The following is a 24,053-nucleotide window of genomic DNA, read 5'->3' as shown; positions in this document are numbered from 1 at the left end:
TTGTTAATCAGACTAAAAAGATGTCTGCTCAAACTTTTCTAAATAGCAACAGCTGGATTACCTTTGCAAGAACTGCTTCTTTTGTCAATAAGAATTTCTTCTGTATCATGATCCATTTCTTCAAAGTCCACCTCTGTGGTTTTCTCTGTTACAGATGGGTAATCAGCTATCCCAGAGAACAGGGGTTTTTGCTCATCTTCAATAGAAGACACAAAAGATGATGACCCACTTTTTTTCTCCTCAAAATGTTTCTTAACAGATTGATAGTATCTGGTGCTGTCTCCTGAGGGTTCAGGATCACTCTGATCATTCTCTCTGAAATAATCTGTGAAACAGAAATAATTGTATACAAAAATAAGCAATTAATGAAAGTTTATTCTAGTTTATTATGGTCTGAGGATGGACATGATTCTTATATCAGGTAGGAAGTTCACTGTCTGTTAGAAAAAAAAATACTTTAAAGCCTTTTTTTGAGTCTTCTATCAGAGGAGATTTATATTTCTTTTGAAGTCCTAGAAGATATTTGCATGTATGTAGTAAGGATTCTTAGTCCATAAACCATAACTCGTTTTGCAAAAACTTGCTTATATCTAAACAACAAAGGCTTTATCCAACACAGCCCTCCTGTGTATACTTTTTATTTTTCAAGGAGGACAAAATTTAAGGAAGCTTTATATAAGTCTACAAAATATGAACTATTTCATTCTGTCTTCCAATTTCTCTCATTATTGGGCATTTATCACAGTCTTGACAGGCTAACCATCATGTATGTTAGACTAGGTATCAGAAATACTCATTTAAGTTATTCTCACATGAGAGCATATTTGTTGATTATTCTTTTCCCAGAAGAGGCATATATGTTAATCAACCACTCATCCCCAAAATTTCTGGGCCCAACTAACCAGAGAGCATATTTCTCCGTATTTATTACAGGATTGCTATGGTAGAGAGAAACACAAAGAAGGGAGTTCCTAGTCTGACTTCATGGGATCTCCTCAAAACAACTTTGCAAAGTAGCTCAAATTCCTTAGCCTTTAGAGTTGCAATTCTCTGAACATCCAATCTTTTGAATAACAAAAGTAAACAATATTCTGTGATATATATGGTGGCAGTGTACCAGTCAAGTTGAGAATGAATCTTTTATTAATCATATTCAAGGTCTGTAGTGAGCAGCAGCAGATTTAGTCCTCTTAAGAGACGGAAAGTAAGCCTAGATTTAAAGCAGATACCTTTAAAAGCAGATACCTTTAAAAACATATTGTAAAAATTAAAAGGATTTAAACCCAAGAATGATAATTTCTTAATACAGAGAAGTCTTGATCTCTTTTCAGCATAAACTTGAAGCTAACTTTGAATTCAAAATTTGGTTTTACCTATTTTTAACTGAAATGTCAAGATAATTTCAGTTCCTCTATTTATTTAAAACACATTCTAGCAGGGTAGTCTCAACAACATATAAATACTGTAACGAGTTTGCATTAACTTCCTGGGGAGACAGCATGATTTCCCATCTGCTTTGTGCTAATTACTAATCAACATAGTTCTGGAATGTCTGTAGTCCTTATAGCCTACAGCAGTGGCTGTATACACCATTCCTTATACTCCCTATTCTTCTCTGTTTTCACTATAAGGAAATGAAAGTGTGGCTTCATCTAATTATCTTTGTCTGCACATAAAAAGAATGCAATACCTATAAAGAGCACCCTTCAAGGGTCCAGAAATCTGTGAGCAGGGAGGGCAGGTAATGGTGAACAAAATAAACCCAGTAACAAAGCAAAATAAACCCAATGACAGGCCTCCTGTACCTGTACCTGTACCCTCTAGAGTCTCCAAGGGCAATTAACACAACCGCAAATGGAAGTGACTTTACTGGGCTTCTGTTAAGCAGGACTACTGGCTCTACGTGATACTGGTGATGCTCAGTTACTGCAAAGTTGTCAAAACAACTGCAAATGGACTGGCACTGTAAAGCTCTTGAGGGATGCTCAGACTCGAGAGTCAAATGCCATGTTCTTGGCAATTCCATCTCCAAAACTGTACAAAAACAAAAGAAAGCTTCATAAGAAAATTTTATTATAGATGTCTCCCATGGTATTTCTTGTGGGAATATATTGAAAACATACAGTCACGCTACAGTAAATTGTCCTAATTACTTAGTGTTTGACTGAATTCAACCTGGGAAAAAGACCTAATGAAAGCTTGAAATCGCCAATTTTTAGGGTAATTTTGTATGTTCATGGGATTTTGTGCACTAACGGCAGCTGTAATTAGCGCTCTGTGGAATACAAATCAAGCACTGGACTAATTTTAAGAAGGGGTCATTGAGTGAAAAAAATTGTTTAGCAGCTGAAGTATAGCAGACTGTCTTATCTCTTATATTCATAAAATGACAAAATATTCAGAAACATGAATCCAGATTCTGCTAATAACTACTCTTCTGCAAAACCAGGGTAATTCAGTTGGTATCCCTGCATTTAGTCTCCATCTATATCAGAACAACAGAATACACTATCTTCCAAATGCTGTCCAAGTATTATGAACTCACTGGCATGAGAAGCAAGGCAGAGATCTGTTGAATGTAGGCTTCTGCCTATTGAAATCAGGGAAGATTTGTTCATCAGCAGATCTATTTCAAAACAGACATCTTTGGCTTTACTGCCATTGCATTATCTTCTTGGCATCTGGCTATACACAGAGAGTCAAAAGTTGTTTTTCTTTTAAAAGACTCCTATTTAATGCTAAAGATTCTTCTCTCTGGAGGATAATCTTGTGATACTTTGCCCCTAGGGTATGAATAAAAATAGAAACTGCTCTATTTTATTGACTCTTCAGGACCTGGTAACGGTGCAAGCTCCATACCTCTGCTCAACACCTTAGCAGTGCCTCTGCAGCTCAGTGGAAAATAAGTTACAAATAATATATAGGTAGGGCTTTTTTCAGAATGTGAATTTCTCCAATTTCTCCCTCCTTTTGTAATGAAATCCAGTCAATGGTTTGGAATGGATTTTCCAGAAGAGAAGACTTTTCTATCTGTGTGTGTATGGATATGTTCACTTTCTGTCACACAGAAAAGTGTTTTTAAAGTTTTATTTATCCCTTTCTGTTCTTCTTCCAAATGTAATCACTAAACCCCACCTTCCTTTCCCCTCCCCACACCAGTTCTAGCGTTTTCTCTTTCCTTTTCCAGTAAGACAAATTTCACTTTCTGATTCTGACTGATAGAATCTGTTTTACTGAAGATGATTATTTCTGTAATTTCCTGCTTAACCAAAATGTACAAACATCATTTACACTCTTTATGGGACTGTTCTAGCCTGTCGTATGTTTTGGGTGCCCGCCAAGTTTACAGGCAGTGTCCTCTGACATTTGCTGTCTGGAAATTCCAAAATCTTCGAAGTAATTATCAGAAGGTTTGTGTCCTGCTTTTCGTGCGTGCACTGGCAAAGGAAGGGAAGAAATGGGGTTGTCACAAGTCTGGGTCATAGAGCTATGACAGTGACTCACAGAAATACTGGCATTAAAATCCTACTTCACAGGATGGTTATCAGAGGTCAGACAATTTCTTTTGTGTGATATGGTCTGCAATATTGAAATTTTGCATTGCTCAAGTAGTGCCAGTCTGCATGATCTAGATGTATTTTCTCTTAATGTATCAGTCTGCTGCAAACAATATTGGTGAAAGTGTCAGCAGTATATTACCTATGGAGCAGCATTGTTTAATACTGCTGTAATTTCATTAACTGGAATTTGTCATCATTAATCAAGCTAGCTATGTAGCCTAGTGTTTCAGAAGGTAGAAAATTTTTACTTCCTTTTCAGCCGTCCAACAAAAAAATCCCATAATATGCTGAGACAAATTTGATTTTGTGCAGGAAATGAGGTGAATGACTTCCTCACTGCCACATACAGCAATTTATATTCCAGACTATAGCACAGACAATCCTCATCATTAACATGATCTGCACACCTATAAATCTGTTCAGCAGAAATGACATCTTCCCTTTCCTCTGAAAAAATTGTTTTACACTACACCAAGTGCATGCGTTGGTAAGGAGAAATGCACACTGTGACTTAGATGGAAGGTTGGTTAATGGCTCAAAAGGTCTGGAGATTTTCAGATTCCCAGCAAGAATTTTGGTTCAACTGTTACAAGCTCTCTCTTGTGTGGTATTCCCAGGTACTCCCATGGTGGTTCTATGTATGAACAAAGTATTTGCTAATCATCATGACTATTTGTTATCTCTTCTTTAATTTAAGAATGCCTGTTAACTTGTCAGAGAGCAGAAAAATGCCTTATGTGCCCGCCACAGGCAGCAAATATTTTGAATGAAAAGTCAGTGACCAAGCATTTCAGACAGTATGTTAAATACAATACCACAAACAGGATTGAAAGAGTGCAAAATTTCAAAATGTCAAAAAAATCAAAAGCTGTTGATGCACTGGTGTTGATGCACACTGGTGTTCAAACCATATCTATGTTTTCCATCATATAGATGGGGAATAGTATACAATCAGTCAGAGAAAATGATAATCCTAATTCCTGAAATCCCTGCTTTTCACTTAGGGGTGCAAGAACATTATAAGCCATACATAATATTTAGCTAATAGCAAAAAGTACTGGTACTGTGGAGCAGGACCAATATATGAGAATCCAGAGAAGTCTACTCAAGCTGTACACAGAATAAACTACTTTATAGAATGCCAATCAGTGAGTTTAGGATCATTAAACTGCGAATTAAAATGCTACTCAATTTTTTTTCTTGCTGTTTGCTTCATACTTAGTCGAATGTGACTGGTATGGAGTACATTGCTAAATATAGCTGAGTGCCTTCTCATAGACTGGCTAAAGGAAGATATCAAAAAGGAGGAAGGTGACTGCTTGTACACAGGAAATGAAAAGCAACCCAGTGCCTGGTCATTCAGTGGATAAGTGTTGGTATGGTGAACTTTTTTTTGCCATATTGTTCCTTTATCTAAGAATAAAAGAACAAAGTTATGTGTATTCCTTTGCAGTCTTATGGTAAACAGTATAAGGAATTTTCATGGATTTATTTTCCACTGGGAGAAGGACATGATCCCCATAATATTTTCAAATGCATGACAAGTGATCGGTAAATTCAGCACTTGATTTTGCATGTAGCATTTGAAATGAGAGCTACTCCACCTTTGCTACCAGAAAACTTGCCTGAAAACTGATTTTGCTCTTGTCTGTGGAAATATTTAACCCTTATGTCCCTGATGTTTCAGAAAGTACTACAACTTACCCAAATCCACTTAAACAAACCTAAGACATTTATGACCCTTGAATTCTAGCATTTGAACTCTTGTCTCAGAATCGACTTGGCCTTAGAGTTCCGACATGTCATGACATCTGGATGTTTGTCAATGCTAGTCTTAACTCATGTTCTGACAAGGAATACATTCCAGGAAAGGTCATCTGAAAGTCTGTTCCAGAAGACTAACAACTTGAACAAAGCATTGTACCACTTTTCAGCTGAACAGAAATTTGTCTATTCAATTTGTCCTGATCATCTCAGGTGATGACAGGTGATCAGGTAAACTGAGAAGTGTTGCCTTCATAAACCTTTTTGAGTGCCTGCAGAAAGCATAGCTTGCTCCAACATCTACATACGACCAATGCATCCCTGAGGACAAAATAGTAGGGGAAAAAAGAAAAAAAAAAAGGAAAGTAAAACCATAAGGTCCTTATAACTAATAACTAAGTGATAAGAAAGCAAAAACTGGTATCTCTAGAGGATTATAGCACTGTTCAGGTTTACAAAATGTCTAATTACCTACTTTTTGGATGGGTCTTACTGCATGAAAACTGTATGGAAAAATCACAAATTTAGTGCACAAGAAAAAAGAGAAATAGTTTGAAAGCTTTGCACAGGGTCTATTGGATAACCTGAGAAACTCAGATCTAAATATTTTCCAAATTATCCCATCTGGAAAAATAGAAATTGGTATGGTCAGGAGAAGTGATTGGTCCTAAAGCTCTGAAAACAAACTGAACCGCTAAAATCTGCAGTGCACTTTGTAAAGCAATTGTCTCCCAAAAGGAAAGCCATCTGTATGGTTTTCACATATAGTATAGCAATAATACTTAGTACAATGAGACAATTAACATAAAGGCTATCTTTCACAATGTTGGGGTTTTAGTTTAGTCTTAGTTTTTTTTCCTGTTAAAGGAATTTTCTCCCATATGCATGTTGCTAGGGGACAAATAGCTGTACTTAAGAAAGACAAAAAGGGGAGTGGGGCGGGCCTGGCTACTCCTTTGTCTACACCTGGGTGTGGGGTCAGTTCGCTCTGAGCGTCCGGAGAGAGAAGCTGCAGAGAAAGGAGCTGCTGCTTCTTTCTTTTTGGCCGTTCTTTCTTCCTGCTGGAAGCAACGCCGGGACCCCAAAAGCCGCTTTCCCTGCCCTGCTGGAGGCCGGGCTGTGGCTGCCCTGCTCCGCTGCTGCTTCGAGCTTTCGCTACGCTGTAGCCCTGCTCGCCCTGCCTGCCTGGGCCTCCGTGGGGTTCTCCCATCTGGATACATCTCGCCTGCCACCCGGGATTTGCGTCCGTCCCTGCCGTTCCAGCCTGCCGTTCTAGCCTGCCGTTTCAGCCTGCTGTTCCTGAGAGCCCGGGATCAGCTGCCCAGGGGTTTGTGAAGCCTTTGTTCCATCCTTCCCGGGATCCCAGGGCACCGGTGCCGCGGGTTTCCCGAGCTCGCTCCGGAGCGCCCCCTGCAGCCGCGGGGGATCCATCGCACCTGCCCTGCTCACCGGGAGCCGCCAGCGCCCCTGCCGGCTGCGAGCGGAACTGCACCCGAGGGGAAAGGGCCCGACAGCCGAGAAGGCTGGGACTGGGTTTGTGATTGCTGTTACTGCCATAGTTGTTGTTGTTTTGTTTGACTGGTTATATACATATATATATATATAGTAAAGAACTGTTATTCCTATTTCCCACATCTTCGCCTAAAGGCTCTTGATTTCAAAATATAATAACTTGGAGGGAAAAGGGGTTATATCTGCCACTTCAAGGGGGGCCTCTGCCTTCCTTAGCAGACACCTGTCTTTCAAAACCGAGACACACATACACTTTATTTTCTTTTGGTAGTCTAAATAATCACATCGTTTCTGGTGGATTCTTGCACTGCAATTCACTTTTGAAAGTGGAAAGGTATGTTTGCAGCTTTTTAGTTGCAGTCAGAGATAAAGTACACAGTGCCTATTCAGTGATATAGATATTTTGTCAAATTTGAGGACCACAGGATTATACGGTTTAGAAATTTAAGAAAGTAATGTAATGAACCCTGAAGCCGTCACATATTTATTAAAAATTTAATTTAGTAACAGCACCAGATTTTTTGTGATGAGAATTTGCTACGTTACTACAATTTCTCCTTCTGTGAACATTATAGTTATGCTCTTTTACAGCATAATATACAGCAGAAATAAAGTGAAACAAAGAACAACTGAAAATAGATATTTTCTATCAGAGATTTCTTTTGTCCTTAAAAACAATCTTTTGAAACAGATGCAGTTATATCAAAGCTTGGCCATTTTCAGAACATGGCAGAGACAAGAGGTCTTAAAAGTGTACATACATTTCCTAAGACATTTCTAAAACTGGTAGAAAGAATTTGTCTGAAGTTCCACCAGGCACGTGAATTTGTGTATCTAGAAGTCCTGCTTCAGCACCTTCAATTACATGTCTGTAGACCTGTCAGACCTCAAAATCTGAAACAATGCCAAAGGCTTACAATGGCTCCTGAAACCTGAGCTGTGGAAGTTCTTGCATTCTTCAGCACAGGGTTGTTTTCCTCCTTCTTCCTCACTTCTACTCATTATGTTTCTCTTCAAATAGAAGAGTTTCTAGAAAGTTTCTCACCTATCTTTAGGACCCCCTACTTAAAAATGTACTGTCAGATGTGTATGTGGTATTTGACTAACACCAAGGGAAAATGTTGTCTGTCTAGTAACTATGCAGGAAGATCCCTAATCTTAAGAAAAGTAGGTTGCTGGAAGTATTTTGGGAAAGCTAAAACATTTTCTCCTCTCAGTAGTAAAAAGGTTTTTTTCTGTGACTGTTTTTAATGATGGAAGATTTGTTTCATTCCAATTTCATTCATAATTTGGGAGGTCCTAAGTCTACCATGGGTATGCATATGATAGATAAAGCTAGATATAAACACAGATATAAACTAATGAGATTCCATTGTTACAGAATTTCTGACAATTTTGCTGAAAGGTTCCAGTAGATTCAATAGTGATGGTGGAGGAAATTCACTGTACTGCAGAGAGTTTGAATTACTGTTCTGTATCAGTGCTGCTTGTGAGGGTTTGGTAAGTTAATGTGTCCTTTGCTGTGTTTCATCTCTGAGATATGAAAGTTTGGGTGATTTTGGAAATAGGGAACCGCAGAAGATACTGAAACCTTCCCCCATCATGATGGACTGAAATCCTTATGGACTTTTCCATAAGGATCCATTTCCTACTTTTAAAAAGGCTTAGAAAACAGGTAGTTTTTGAATAACTGAATTTGAGACACATTTAAAAAGCCAAGAATTTCGAAGTTGAAGGGACTATGAAGTCCTTCATTTATTCTTTTGTGCCATTTTCAATACAATGAGATGTTAGAGATGGAGTGACAGCCTTCTATCTCCACTGTCTTTGCTCTGTCTGTTTTTGTGTCAACTTTAATGCTAATCAAATAATGATAGAAGGACAATTCTTATTTTATATTTCAGGAAATAATGTTATACTTCAAAACAATCAGAAACAAAGAATTATAACAATGCACCTCAGAACGAATTCAGGGCATAGGTCAAAACAGTTCTCTTATCAAGTTTAGAATTCTCTTCTCTTTTGCAAGGAATTCAGCTTTCACCACGGTACTATTATTATTATTTTTTTTTTTTTTCAAAGGATGGCTATGGCATGTGTGACTGCCCACAACATTTTGATCAGATTTGGCCTTTGGAAACAGCCTCTTTGGGAGTAACTCCAGGAAATAAGACTCTTCTGTGGAAGCTCCCTGAGGTGGCTCCCAGGCGCTGTGGTAGCAGCAACAACACTAACAGGAGCAGATGGAACACTGCACTAGTGGGTTCTCTGATGACCAGATACATTTTTGCTAGGGGTTTCATGATTAAGGTAAGATTTTGGGGACATGAGGTCTTGTTTCCAGCCATATGCTGCCTGCCAACATATTAGCTGTTTCCTGGCCATTTAATGACCTAGCACTCTGGTTGAATATTAGAAACCCTTTTCTAATTAAGCCCAAGCCAACTTCATCAGCATAATACTAACGGTTTAACACAGTTAAGTAAGACTTAATATAAGTAAGTAAGTCTTAATATCAGTTCAATTTTTCTCCAGATTCTTACCCTACTTTCCTTCAGGGGACATGACACAGTGCTTGGCTGAGCATCTTTTCATAAAGTAAGCATTTAGATAAATGAGCTGGGGGAGGGGACAAGAATGGGAAAGAACAGCGCAGGTGGTGTTTCCCCATTCTCTTAGTACTGCTCCACTTTACAGTTTTCAGAAGGAGAATCAGTTCCTGACGTGTTTCCTTGTCTTTTTTATCTAAATCAACAGACATGGCCTCTAGATACTTTGTGTAATAAAGCTGTGTTAATATGGTTTGGCTTCTTAGGCTGAGTAACACCTAGAAGCAGTGCACACTGAAGGTAGTTACACTAACCAAGATTCAGTTAAAAGTTTGTTGCAGTGTATGTGGCAGTGGCCACTGCAGCAGAGCATTCAGAGGACTGCTGGACGAGCCTCCGGAACACCAACGTCTAATCCTCACCCACTGGTTACAGCGAGTTCCCATGTGCTTAGTGGTTCTTAGTTTACATGTTTTAAGTTTATTGGTTTAGGAGAGCTCCACCTAGTTTTATGTATAAGCTCATGTTTATGCATTTCCCTTAATTGCCTATGTATTAGATCTGTTAAGTTCTCCCTTCTTCGACGCCCCCATTGGTCTACTCATGTAATTCTCTCCCTTAAGTTATCCCTATTGGATATTCCTCTGTTGTCTCCTCCTCCTCAGTCGCTCCCCATTGGTTTTTTCCCTTTGTTCCACCCCCGTATAAAATACTGTGTTCTCCCTTGTCCCTGGTCTTTGTCCCTGGACTCTCCACCTGCAATAAACCAGCTGGAACCCATATAAAAGGCCCCTCTCTCATCCTTTGCCTCCGCCGACGCTTTTACATCATCTTTGGGGCTCGCTCCTTGCAAAGGAGCCAGCTTTCCCTGCTTGCTGCAGCTGACACCAAGGACGTCTGCAGCTGGATGCTGTGCTGCCTCGGGCAGCCCCAACAGTGTCAGAAGTTCTTTAGAACTCTGGCTTTTGTGCTTACTCTGAGATTTGATCACTAGACACTTTTTGAAAAGTCTGATCAGGAAACATAACTCTTCAAATTAAAATTAAGCAATATATGAGTTTACTAGTCAACAATATTTTAAGAATGAAGCACTGCAAAATGTATTTTATATCCCACTTGATTGTTACAGTCTGTGTTGACATGGGCAAGTGCAAGCCCCAGGGTAACAAGAGTCTGTGAGGACTTTGTTTTGTGACCATTTAAAGTCACATCCATGGAACTAATATTTTCTTGTTATGAATTTCCTGGGCCAGCTGACACCAGAACAGTCCCAAGAAGGTTAAGATTTTAAAGCCAACATTAAAAAAAAGTTAAAAAAGATGCTAGCAAAAGTGATAATGCTTGAACTCCAGAACAATCTTTTCAAAGCCTCAAGTTTTCAGCCTTTCAGTAAGTCTCCTTACTCTGCATTTTTCACCCATATATTGGATTTTATATTGATGTAAGCAACTCTAGAAATGCCCTATTCAGCATGGGATAATAGAACTCGCAGAGCAAAAGAAAGTTCTTGCCTGAATGTATTTCCCTTGAAATTAGCTAACTCACGCAGAACTGCTAGAAGTAAATGAGAAATGGGCAAGAAAGAATTGTATTCTGCACTGCTAAAAATGACAACTGAGTATAGATGGAACAGCTCATTGTTGCTAAGTTTTCAGCAGGAGACTAACTTGCCAGCCCAGCTGAGAGCTTTGTTTGGAACTGCCAGGCAGGAACGCTGCTAATTTTAAGTAGTCACAGAGAGTTTCTTGGCTGACTGTCAAGCATCTATGGCAACTGGCTGAGTCTGCATCTGCACCTGTGCAAGAAGTACCATCCGTTATTCCGAAAGACAAGCAGTGAATTTCTTTAGGATGGGAGCAAGTATAAGTCGCTATGTAGTGAGTGCATTAATTTTTGCAGAGGACCTGTTCTGATACTGCAACCCATTCTAGAAGCCAGAGAACAAGCTGGTCCCTCGAATAGTCTTGTAGCCTCTAAAATCACATTATGACAGAGCTCTTCTTAGCCTTCCTTACTAGCTAAGATCAGTTTTTGTTGACACAGGATAGAAATGGTGTAATTATGTATATGTGGAGTGAGAAGGTCTTGTGTGGAATTGAAGAAGTAGTGGTACTAACTGCAGATGCATAACAGAGCGCGGTGTTGATTTTGTTTAACCCCTGATAAAACTCATGCAGGAAGAGTTGCCATGGCAACAAGGCCCAAATCAGGCTAGCATGAACTAAAGGCTGAGATAACACAATCCCATTTTTAGCACTCCAAAACAGAGAAACATGATGATCACACTAAGGATGGAAAAAATACAATTTAAAGCTGCATAATATGCTAGTAGGTCAACAGCTGAAAGTAAAGAATGCCACAAAGAAGACCATTTCATAAGCATGCCTCTAATAATTGCAAAATAAAATATCAAAATATAACAGCAAGAATTATGGGAGTCTCTATCCTGTTCAAACTGTAGCTCTGAAATCAAAATATGACTGTCATATAACATATATTTTTTATCTTTTGGCATACTCTGTCCAGAAATGCATTTTCCAGCTGTTTGTTCAGGAACTCTGTCTTTTGTTCTCCAGTTCTGAAAAACTCTGCAGGATCATCCCCAAATATTTATCATTGTAGACTAACTATGCTGGATCAAAATAAGATGCCACTCCCTCCTATGTATAAAGGGTTGAAATCAATAGAATATTACTTTACAAGCCAGTAGTTCCTCTCGTACTCTACAGCCTCATAGAGGATGTAGGAATGGCCACAGAAAAGTGACACTGAAGATCTATGACTATGAGGTGTCTGCTGCGGCCATGGGAACATGTAGAGAATCTGAAAAGAGACCAGAGAGGGGCAGGAAGCCACTGGGCAAAAAGTGTACTCAGTTCTTGGCAAAGGACTCTTACTTATTTTATCTTCTCCTCAGATGGACTTCCAGTGTACTTCACTTCTGCCTAACCCAGGTATTACCAGGTGCTGTACAATCATTGCCAGGCCTAAGAAGCTTGCCAGTCTTGTCTCTTCTTCCCCATTGGTGCCAAGTATTTTTTTCAGAGAAAAAACTATGAAAAATTACATTTTTTCAAAAGTAATGCAAATAAATATTTCAAAGAGGATGTTCAGTGTAATTGACTGAGGAAGAACCATAAAAGCCTAGGGGTCTTGGAACCTCCCTGACACCTGAGTAGCCTATTTGAAATTCTACAGCAGGCACAACATAAAAGATCACTTCCATCTTGTCTAGGTAACAGCATATGTTTTCTCATAAGAAATGTGAAGGTTAGTCAGGCAAAGTATCTCTGTCAACAGATTCTTTGTGAAGAGCAGATTGAATATTTCATGGGGACATTTTCCTGACAGATTTGTTGTCAGTCTTGGCTTCCTGCCCTAAAGATGCTTCTTTGATCGAACAGGAATGTCATTGTTCTGAATAGCCACACTCTGGATTAGAGTCTCTTCATCAAGCATTATTCCTGCTATGTATATTTAAACTGTTCCCATTTATTATCAGCCACTCTGCTTCTCTATAAATTGGTATTATGCTGCATTTAGGACTGAGGTTTAACTGTGGAGTGTGGAAGACAGGCATAATAGAAACAGTAATTTGTCAGACAAACCCTTCAACCATAGAAGTGTAATGGTATTCAAGGAATTGTGTTTTCCCTACATAAACATGAATATCCTATGAGTATCAGTTTAGCTGTCTTCATGACTGTTGCTGTCTGACCATAGCTACTGTCCTCAGTTCCTGGTATTTAGCAGTACTGAAAATTGGTGAAAAGGTTTAAGGTTTCAATGAATTTTCCTTCATTAGGTTTACTCCCAAAAGCCACTAATGTGAATGTAAGCACATAAAATGTTACCTAAACTTTTGCCAGAACAACCTTTTACACATTATCATGTGAATCGAAATTGGGCTATGGTGAATCTATTGTGTCCTGAAATATTTAAAATTTTTAAGCTTTAAAATATTTCAATTCCAGGGAGAAACACTACCTAGCATCAAGTTCAACAACGAACTTTGCTGGGGAAATAAAATAATCCGCTAGACTAGGTTCTCCACACAGTTTAAAACATCATGTCTCAGAAAATAGTTATTAAGAGATAATATACATATATATGTGCATGCCTCAAAGGCAATAAGGTAGCTTAATAATGGAATGGCTCTTCACTGATAGATGTGAAGTCATAGAAGGGTAAAACATGTATCTTCTAGTTATACATAAGCATATAGGATGCAGAGAGTATTTTTGTTGCCCAGCTGGATTCTCAAGGGCTGCTCCAGTAACAGCCAACATCAGGACCCTAATGTACCCAGCATTATCAAGTGAAAAACCAAGGAATAATGAGGTGGTGCTGTCTAATGTAAGAAATGAAGTTAATTACCTTTCTCTATTTCACTTTGGAAGGACAATTTCCGTCTCCGTAGTTTGCAGTTATCTCCATCCGTATCATTGGTAGTTTGTGATCTTATAATGAGGTCAGACTTGATTAACGAAATATGAAAAAAAAAAAAGACAGATTAGTCCCATGTAAAGAGGGCAGGTGATTGCCCTATTTGCAATAGGTGATTGACTGTTAATCACGTTCAAGCTTTAAAAAAGGCAATATTAAAGTCAGTCTGCATCAGGCTCTCCATCAGCAGCTAATGAATGGAATTGCCCAAGGCTAACATTAAAAAAAATTATGCAAATTGAGCAAAACCAACACTGTCATCACCTAATGGTGAAATACAATTATCCTGATAGTAAGTTTACATGGAAATACATGTGTTCATGTATTATTTTCATTATTATTATCAGCTTCTCTGAACTTGCACAGATATGGTTTACATAATCTTAGAGAAATTAATGAAAAAAATTAAATTACCTCTAACAGAGAATGTATACTATTTCAAGAAGTGGTGACTGATTGCAATTATATTTATACTTAATTCATGGTAATGATTATAAAGGTTACAATAATTTAAACAATAATTTTAAAGGTTATATTTTACAATAAATACAATACTGACAAGCATCAGGCACTTCACCTCTCATTATTTTATCTTTCTGGATCCTCCCTACCTCTTTATCAGATTTAGATCATTCAGATATTTATTTCTGTAGCAGAACAAAATGTAGTTTATTTCTATCCATCTTAAGAAGATTGCAGTGCTTTTTTTTTCAGTAGATACAAGATGCATTTAACCCTTATTTTTTCTACTTACTTAAAAATAAGAAATGTACAAATTAGCAAATATAACACCAGTTTTGCTCTTTGTAGACATACCCATGGCATTGGCTTCAGCCTACTTCCCTTCCCTGTGCTAGTGAGGTTTCCCATACCACTCATATAAGCAGATTTGCATGTGGGCGAAGGGCAGAGGGGCACTGGGAAGTGTTTACATCTTTCTCTATTCCCTTCATTGTAAACCTGGCAAGTAATGTGCTTCAGGGGTGGCCCATTGGTAGAATAACTGCAGGAAGGAAATTATACTTTTACACAAATAGGAGGGCAAGAGCAGAAGTTGAGGCAGAAGCACCTATTATTCTGATAACTAATTCAGACCTGAATGATGTTTTGAAGATGAGAATGTGCTCAATGCTTCTTTTGGGGGATGATTTTCTGGCTTGCAATAGACAGTGGAAAGTAAGTGGAATTTCTAGAGAAAAATGGTGATTTTGCAAGCTCAGAAGCCTCTCCTGCCTTCCTTGTCTCTGGGAAGACTAGTGATTTTTAATCAGTGGCTGGTACAAAACTAAGGAATAACAACCGAAAAATTTCTGAGGTAAATAAGAAGTGTGAAATTTCTTTGTATTCTCACAAAAGAGAAGATAGATTAAAAAAATAATTTCTCAGATCTGAGGAAAAAAAATGATAAAACATTGATGACAATGTAATTGCAAGAAATAATTGCTCAGACTTAAATCATTAATGTGAAATTATCCTCAAGAAATTTTTCAAACATATGGACATTCAGTTTTAACTTAAATTTATCACTAGACTATACATTCATTCTGTTGTATTTCACCTGTAATTAATAATTATGATCTTTACAATGCATACAGAAGGATGACTGAAAAAAAGAATATAATTGGTCTTTTATTTTTGGAATGATATTTTACTTAAAAAGGCTCATAATATAAAGAAGTGACATTTCTTGTCAGAAGTTTTATTCGTTATAATTTTTAAAAAAAGATCCACATATGATTAGCAAAGATTTCTCTATGATTTACAGCCCAAAACTTAGTGTTCTTTTTCTCTTTTTTTCTTAGAAGGCCTTTGAGGCTAAATTATGTTAGTTCCTTCTCACTGAAGCTCTGTTGTTCTTTAAAGTGTAGTCAGAAGCCACAAAACAGCAGTATCTCAGAAATAATTAAATGTAAACCAGTCATTCTGTGGGCAGTGTAGTCCCTGGCTTGTGGCCAGAGCTAGTGGACCTGCAATCTTCTGGGGAAGATTTTAGCCTCAGCAGCATGAGCTGGGCAAGAGAATTTCCCTGCTCCCCTTCTGGCCAAACATCCACTTTCTTTCCCAGTCAGACTAACCCTGTCAGTCTGAAATGAGGAAACACTGGTGGTATTTTGACCTTCCTGAAGATGTAATTTGTGCAAAAGGGGACACTTAGGACAGTCACTGTGGGAACAAGAGACCAAGAAATGCCTGCAAATCTGAAGACTGAGTGAAAGTTGAAAAGTCCCTTGTAAGTTTTTAGTCTCCTAGGAGGTAGAGTGCATGCCAAGATAAGGGAATTAACAATTGGTATTTGAAAGGCAATTAAATATTTTCTATTGCTAGACACAGAATGAATCTGGATAATCTGATTTATCCTTATTTTATGGATGTACAATTACATTTAGTGTCAAAAGTTCCCCTTGTGGTGACCTAGGCTATAGTCATCTGAAAAAAAACATATTTTCCATGGCTTTAACAAAATCCCTCTGGGCGAAGCCTTAATACTATTTAAATATAGAACCAAATCCTGTTAGATTAACATCATCTGAATAATTTCATTGACTTCTGCTGAGTTTAACTGACTTCAGTAGAAGCAATCAGGTGAATATATTTTTTTAATATAGGATTTGGCCTCAGGATTTTAGCTTTTCATTTTGTTAACCCTGGTTTTTCAAATGCTGTTTTCAAGTTTTGTTACTGTGGGACAGATTTGGCCCAATATTAAGAAAGAAAAATCACTTATTGTATGTACCTTTGCAGTTTCATCTCTCAGATTAAAAGTTAGTTCTAGATTGGTGAGGAAGAGATCAGAAAATTCAGGGTACATATCCAAAACTTCTAGTAGATCTTCTCTCTGGATCTTATGTAAGTCACAGTAAGTTAAAGCTCTTACATCTGCATTTGACTTTCCTGGTTTTGCATAAAGATGTACCATCTCTCCAAAAATATCATTTTTCCCTGCAGAAAGAAAATTAAACAAAGATTATTATTTTCAACATGAATAAGCCATTAAATTGAATGATGTATTTCTTTATGATAGTGGCATAGAATACTTGATTTTACATGAAGTGATACAACCAAATCACCATTGCACATATATAAAGAGGAAGCAGTATTATTAAGTATTAAAAGTGAAATTATTAAGATCAATGAAAATACATAGGCATATAACTGGACTAAGTGAAAGTTTCATCACAATTTTTCTTCAGTTTCATCAAAACAACATGACTTGTGCAGGTTCCTTTGTCCTTTCTTCTAAAAGCATTATTTGGTGATTTCAATCATATTGTTATGAGCACAAAGATGCAATTTCTATTGTTCAGTCCAGTACAGCATTTGTCTGGCCTGTAATAATCATTTTGTTAAGAATTACATGAAGAAACCAACCATACTTGAAATATATTTTAGTAGAAAATTACTTCATTTTTATATTTTTTGGAGGGAATGCAAAACATCTAAGATGCAGGCGTTCTTTTGAATAAGCCCCTTAAACACGTCTGTTTTGATACCATTACAGTTCTTCCAATCAATGTTGACACATTTGCAATAGGTGTTTGTTAGGATTGTCATCTCTATTTAATTGCTCATTTTTGCCAAACTGCACCTAACCTTCACCAATGCAGAGCAGCTGCACCTGTAAACCAGTGAAAATATGCTCTAAACTAAGGGTTTCAGGGTTACCTGCAAAATGGGGTTTGGGGAGGAACTAAGAAAACACTTGCGGAAAAGAATAGTGATCATAGCATGGGAGAAGCAGCAGATTGGTAAAAAAGAATACAGTGGTGATTTTTTGACTCTGTTAAACATTTGTGCCTTTCAAATTAGGTTACTAAGAGTAGGTCTGGTTTCTCCATTTTCTAAAAAGGAAGCTGAAAACTACAGCTAAAAAATACAAAAAATAATTTAAGACCTGATTTACAGTGAGGGTCTTAAGGAACATGGGAAGATTAAGAGATAACCTGATTATATTGCATATATTCTTTAGAGAGGAAAAATTATTTGGGATTCAATGCCTCTGGAATATGAGAAGGAATGCATAGGAAGAGCCAATGGAAAGAAATTGAAGCAAGATAATTTTGTACTGGAAATAAGCACACATTTTTAACAGTAAAGGTGATTAACTATGGAAATAAACTGCCAACAAAAGTGATCCTTTTTTCATCTCTTCATATCTTCAGAGCAAAACCTCTTGTTTTTATTTCATCAAACACAGTTCATTAGACGTAACAGTCAAAGATAGGAAATGTAACAGGAGTCAGTAATGTAACAGGGGTTTGCCAATATAGTCCTTCTGTCCTAAATGTTTATGAAATCAGAGGTCCCTATTCAAGGCATATAAAACCTGTGTAATGAGCGTATTGACATGGTTGTAGTAGTTTTATATCTTGTCTGCAAAGCTGAAACAGTAGATTTCAGAGACATTGTGTTTTCTAAGGATTTGATGCAGAATTACTGTTGCCAGATCAGTATTAAAGAAACTTAACTCATCCACATCAGACAGTGCTGATGATTTGAAGAAAACTGGTGGAGAGACACAACATTTCTCAGAACACTTTGATTTCTTTGATGATGTTGCAATACTTGTTAAGGGTGAAAATTTCATCCATGCTACCTCTGTTGGAATACTCTGTTGTCCAGAGCACAAAGCACTGAGTGTTTTTTATGTCCATTTTTGTGTGTGGGTTTTTCAGAAAGAGGAATTAACTAAAAATATTTGACTAAGTATTGATAAACTTTGTTAGGTTTCTGAGTGATTTCAATGCAGAGTAATTTTCCTTTGAATCATCTATCCTTTTTCTGCACATTCTTCAAGATACCACAGACTCATTCACTGGAGCCAGGTATGGGCAGATTCCTGCCTCATGGATCATGCAACAGATGTGGGCTCAGTTTCTTCTGGATGCAGTTGTGCACGCCTGTCCTTATGTCTGACCTACCATTCCTGGGAGAGTGAGGCTCCAAACTGCAGTCCCTGGTGTGAACAGCTATAGGCCAGAAGAGATACAGTAGCATGGCCCTGCAAATACCTGGGTTTCTGCTGCAGTGTGAGAGCACAGGGATCTGATGTGCATAATATGAAAAACTTGACCAGTCTGCATCTTTGGCCCAGGAAGGAATTGATGAATCCATAAAATTGTCAGTTTGTCTTGATTGCAAGTGCAACAGAAATAGTACAGAAATTTACATGGTTTTGATGTGAGAGATTAATTCCTTGATGAACCACACTGCTCATAATCAGGGAAAGACTCTTACACAGTTAAGTAAAAACCTCACAGTGTTATACTTGCATGCTCCCTACTTTGCTTGTGCCTAAAGCTGGCCCAGCTGATGAGATGCAACAGCATGACATGATGAATTATCTTGATAACACTATCTAAACCTAGGGAAGGATTGCTTTAGGCACACCTTTGTTCTGCTCACATATCCACCCTGCAAAGTACAAACAGAATAATCAGTCAAAAGTGGGTTAATAGCAACCTACTGCCCCCAGTCCACCTCTTGCTTCAGCTACTTTTCAGACTGTAAGTTCCTGCAGTGGCCAATTAACAGAAAGACAACATACGGATGATATTACAGCTGGTATAGGCTTCTGTACAGCAAAATCCTTACTCATCTATTCAATTATTCTTTCCATTTATATTACCTAATATAAAATTGGAGAAAAAAAATCTGTAGTCAAGTTTAGGTAAGGTTTTAGTTATTTTACTTTTAATATTGCTATAGCTAATGAAGTCTTACTGGTTTCACATAAGAGCTATGCCCAGTTGCAGGTGAGCTCCCAGCTGAACTGAGCATTGTCCTGAGCCAACTTTGTTAGGAAAGAAAACAAGTAACTCTCATGCTATACAAACAAGAATGTGTTAATAAGAAACATAGGGGAAACACCGGTGTTCCTACATCTAGATCAGATTAATGTTATTCTCTTCTTTTCCTTTATGCCCAGTGGGCAGAAACAGATATTTCTGAAAACCTCTACGAGACGTTTTGAACGCCCAGAGTAGATTGCTCCAGTTAGCAAATAGGGGAGTCTACGTGTCTCAATACCTTCATCACTGTTAAAAAACAGGTGGGTCTTGACTTTTGATCTTACAACATAATCAGAACTGGAATAACTGGATATCTGCTTGCCTCAACTTGCAGCTTGCCTTTTACCTAGGAATTAATGTGACTAAAGATAAATCTTTAGAAATCCAAAGAAGTGGGCTCTTTGGTGCTCATGAATTATTACAGTAATGTAGACTTTTCTTCTTAAATTATTTTTTTACTTGATTTCAAATAATAGTGAGTAAAACATTTACAAATTTCCTGTCCCAGGAACAACAATAAATATTTCTTTTGAAAATCGTACTCTTTTAATATGCCTTGTAATAATGTACTTACCAAGAATGGCTACAACAATGTCACTCTTAAGGATTTCAATGGAGCCTCTTGACACAAAATAAAGAGCAGTGAGAACATCTCCACAGTGCACTAAAGTGTCTCCAGGAGGTGCATGTGTTGTCTTAAATTTCATAGCCAAAGCTCGAAGACAGCCTTTACTGGCCCCCCGGAAAGCTTTGCAATTCTGAAGCAAATTTTGGTTGAGGTGCAAACAAATGTCAGCTTGTAAGCATTCTGGAAACCCCTTCAGGACCTGGAAAGACAAGCATAAGGATTTCATGCTAATGCTATGAAAGTTCTTTTTATAATTTTTATTTTTTTTTCCTGGACAAAGAGAAAGAAGTGACCTATGTGGCTCTAAGAGCTGTAGGATTGTTAAAATTCAACAAATGCATAGTATAATCTATATTGCAAAGCTTTTACAATGTGAGCACTCATATAAATACTAATCTATATAGTAGTTACAAAATATGCTATTAAGATTTCTTTCATTGCAAGAAATGGTATCAGGGTATATGAATGACTATACTGCAATAAAATAACAAGTAAGACAGCTAAAGGGAGAATCTCGACTGAATTTCACCTATTTGGACTGATATATCTATATCCTTTTTATCTATTGTCAAAGTACTACATTTATTATAAGAGAGGTTTTTGCTGAAATAAACATGACATTTTCACAATAAATATATTCTGCTTGCAAGTGTAGGTCTTTGATTTTTATCAGAAAAAGCAACATGAGCTATTGAAACAACAATGTTATGCAGATGTACATAGGCAGATGATTAGTTCAGCAAACTACAGGGCTACTTGCTGTGGTCCTTGCTCATCTCTTACCAGAACAACAGGAGTTTGCCTGAAGTAGAATCATGGGATTCCTCTTGGGTACCATGGCAACATGTTAATTTTGTTTAGAAGGAAAGAAGGGAGCTATTTACAATGTGGTCATTACGTGTAAGCTTTTCTAAATTGCCTAGGATAATATACCTCTGATTCTTTTAGAATCTACAAACATTTCTGCTACTGACTTCATGGGAATACTGTGAGTGACTCTGCCTGCTGACACATTATGACACACCACCTTTCTTTGTTATGTCCTGTTATCTGCTGTCAGTGATGTGGTTGGGTCATATGCTTTCCCTGGGGACAGCTACAACTGTTGCATATTACTAAAGGCAAAATATGTACTGATGCTACAAGCCTTATGAATATGTGAACAGGATGTGTCTTTTTATTTGACCAGTCTATTATTTCGTCCTCGCTTATCTTCTGCACTGTTTTTTCTATAAACATGTAAACATTTCTGCAGAGAAAACACATATCCAAAATGCATTCACTTGTTGCTGTATTAATTTGTACTTCAGCACAAAAAAGTCTAGGCACTCACTCACTTTGCAGAAATATATTCACAACTCAAATCCCTTGCTAGTGAAGATGAACCCAATTCTGATATGAGGCTTCTGTCCACACAAGCCAAGCTATGTTTTAAAAATGAGATACTAGAACCTTAAACAGAGTGGAAATATTTCTATGATTGTTAATGGAAATCAATGCTGTGAAATAACAAACAATGTTTTAATACACATGTATACAACAATTTTTGAGCCTTAGGACATTACCACATGAAATTTATACATCCTCAGAAAATGCCAGCATTCAACAACACTGAGCAAAAGAAAATATGATAAATGAAAAGCTTCTGTGGTGTCACTCTGTTTTCAGTACCTATCACACCACTAGAAATAGCTTAGTATCCAATTATGCTCTTTAGTTTAATGCAATTATATTGAAATAAAAAGGCTGTAGATTGTAGTAACTTATTTACTGAATGATAGTGAAAAACTGAGAAACAAATATGTTTACCAAATGATACAGGTGGAGAAAAATTGTGTTTATTTTGAAATTGTTCTCTAGTCATGTGAGTATAAAAGACCTATTTTGAATTAATTTGTTTGCTATGCATCTATCTAAACACAATTTAGAAGAGCTCCATTTTTATAGGATGTGAAATAGGAAATGTATTTTGAATTCAGAAGTTCTTACAAGAAAAGTGTATTTGAATTTTTAGGAAGTCATGAGCACTTAGAATATACTTAGAATAAATTGTTTTAATTTTTCACATCAGCTGTTTATCTGATTTATCAAGGGATTGTATTTTACCATTAAGCAAAACCCATGCAGACCATTTGTGTTGGTTTATATTTCTGAAGATACTTTGGATATTCCTTTATAGAAACAATTATTTTTATAATTAATTTATACTTATCGTGAAACTGTTATAAAATCATTTCATATTAGTTAATAATTATTTATATGCCAATAACATCTGACAGATACCAGGCTCTTTTTAAGCACCTGTGATTAAAAAGTCCCTGCTCCATGGAGCTTACACTCTAAAATAGTTTCATACATCAGAGAGGAAAGACATCTACTCTTTAATATCACAATTTTAAAATGCCCAGAAAGAAGACTAAATAGCATTTGTTTCCAATGGAGTTTGGAGATTACTCCATTAATACACGCTTAGAAATTCAAGAAAGAAGCTGATTTGAAGAAAAATTTGTTAAAACATTGGCAAAACCTACATTGCTAAAAAGAGCTTACCATATTGCACACATTGTGTGTAGTGAGGTATTAAATCTAAGTCCAGTAGCTGACACAATACAGAATTTGATGTTTCCAAACTAATTTTTATGCTGTGCAATACAGACAACATTTTGCCAACCCAAACCTCCAACTATTTGTTACATTTATTCTCATATTCTGATTTTCATTATGAAATTGCATTGAAAATTATGTTATTATAATGTGAGAATCAACATCAACATCAAATTTGTACCCACACTGCCTATACTAAATATTAGAAAATCATCCATGCAGTCTTCAAAATAAATAATTGAAAATTATAAAACTATAATTGCTCTTTAATAACATTATTATCAATGGAAAATCCAAAACTAATAAATAATTTTAATACAGATTTTAGTTTCAATTGTTCCATTCTTTTCCAACATGTTTCTATTGTTATACACAGTATTTCCTCAGCTGTGATTCCATGGGGCCCTGGTGAGAAAAATCTTGGATTCTCATGGTTAGAATAATGTTTGGAATCAGAACTCATGCATAATTCAAGAAATACATATAGATATTTTTAAAAAAACATGTAACAAGGCATAAAATCAGCTTTAGCTCTCCCCCCTTAAAAAAGAAAAAGTAAAGTAAAATAAAATCAGTTAGGATGCTGTGACCACAGGCTCCAGTTGTCTCTCATTGGTAGTTATCAAGTCCAAGTTCAGTTATCTCTTCCTGTCTGGAATAAAACTTACTCCACGTCAAATAACATTGGCCTGCTTACAGAGGAGGATATTCATCCAGACAGATGTAAAACATTTTACATGGAATAAGTGATTGAGGATTCGTGAGGATAGTCAGGACATGCATGATTCATACTGCCTTGAAGAACGTGATCTTTTGTATGAGGAGAGGGAATCCAGCTTCATTAACTTCTTTTCTCAAGATGACAGTAAGGTATCACTCACACATGCATCAGCTACATTTTTGACAACAGACTTGGACACATCTTTGTGCCTTAATCTCAGGCAACAAGCAACTGTTTGGGGCAAAGATAACCTTGGGGTTTTTGGATAAATAATAAAATTCATGACAATTTTTAGATTTTCTATCCTTAGTTCTGGAAAAGGTATTGACATATGTCCCACAGAAGATATTTAGAAAGTATATAAACTGAAGTAAATGAAGATATTAGCTACAATAATTTTCATTAAACATGGAAATACCGCTTTCCATACCAACAAAACCACAGAATGATTGAGGTGGGAAAGGACTTCTTGTTGGAAAG

At 37.0% G+C, this 24,053-nt stretch overlaps 1 protein-coding gene and 1 long non-coding RNA gene across 5 annotated transcripts in view; one reads left to right on the top strand and one right to left on the bottom strand.

The window, feature by feature from the left end:
* Positions 1–23,207, top strand: part of LOC116446347 — a 39,845-nt gene extending 16,638 nt beyond the window's left edge. Inside the window, exons 2-4 of the long non-coding RNA XR_004241146.1 lie at positions 8,919–9,146; positions 19,758–19,880; positions 21,197–23,207. This is a non-coding gene — a long non-coding RNA (uncharacterized LOC116446347). The remainder of the gene's footprint in view (positions 1–8,918; positions 9,147–19,757; positions 19,881–21,196) is intronic.
* Positions 1–24,053, bottom strand: part of KCNH7 (potassium voltage-gated channel subfamily H member 7) — a 225,030-nt gene that overhangs the window by 10,199 nt on the left and 190,778 nt on the right. For 3 of the 4 annotated variants that reach the window (XM_032114039.1, XM_032114041.1, XM_032114040.1), the window contains 4 exons: positions 20,195–20,449; positions 16,566–16,771; positions 13,763–13,862; positions 62–325 (listed from right to left, as the gene is read on the bottom strand). In XM_032114039.1, coding sequence (XP_031969930.1) covers positions 62–325; positions 13,763–13,862; positions 16,566–16,771; positions 20,195–20,449 — 825 coding nt within the window. The remainder of the gene's footprint in view (positions 1–61; positions 326–13,762; positions 13,863–16,565; positions 16,772–20,194; positions 20,450–24,053) is intronic. The other variant, XM_032114038.1, reaches the window with a different exon arrangement.

The sequence above is a fragment of the Corvus moneduloides genome, chromosome 7, assembly GCF_009650955.1.
Source record: "Corvus moneduloides isolate bCorMon1 chromosome 7, bCorMon1.pri, whole genome shotgun sequence".
Taxonomy (NCBI): domain Eukaryota; kingdom Metazoa; phylum Chordata; class Aves; order Passeriformes; family Corvidae; genus Corvus; species Corvus moneduloides.
This window is presented reverse-complemented; position numbering and strand designations above follow the sequence as displayed.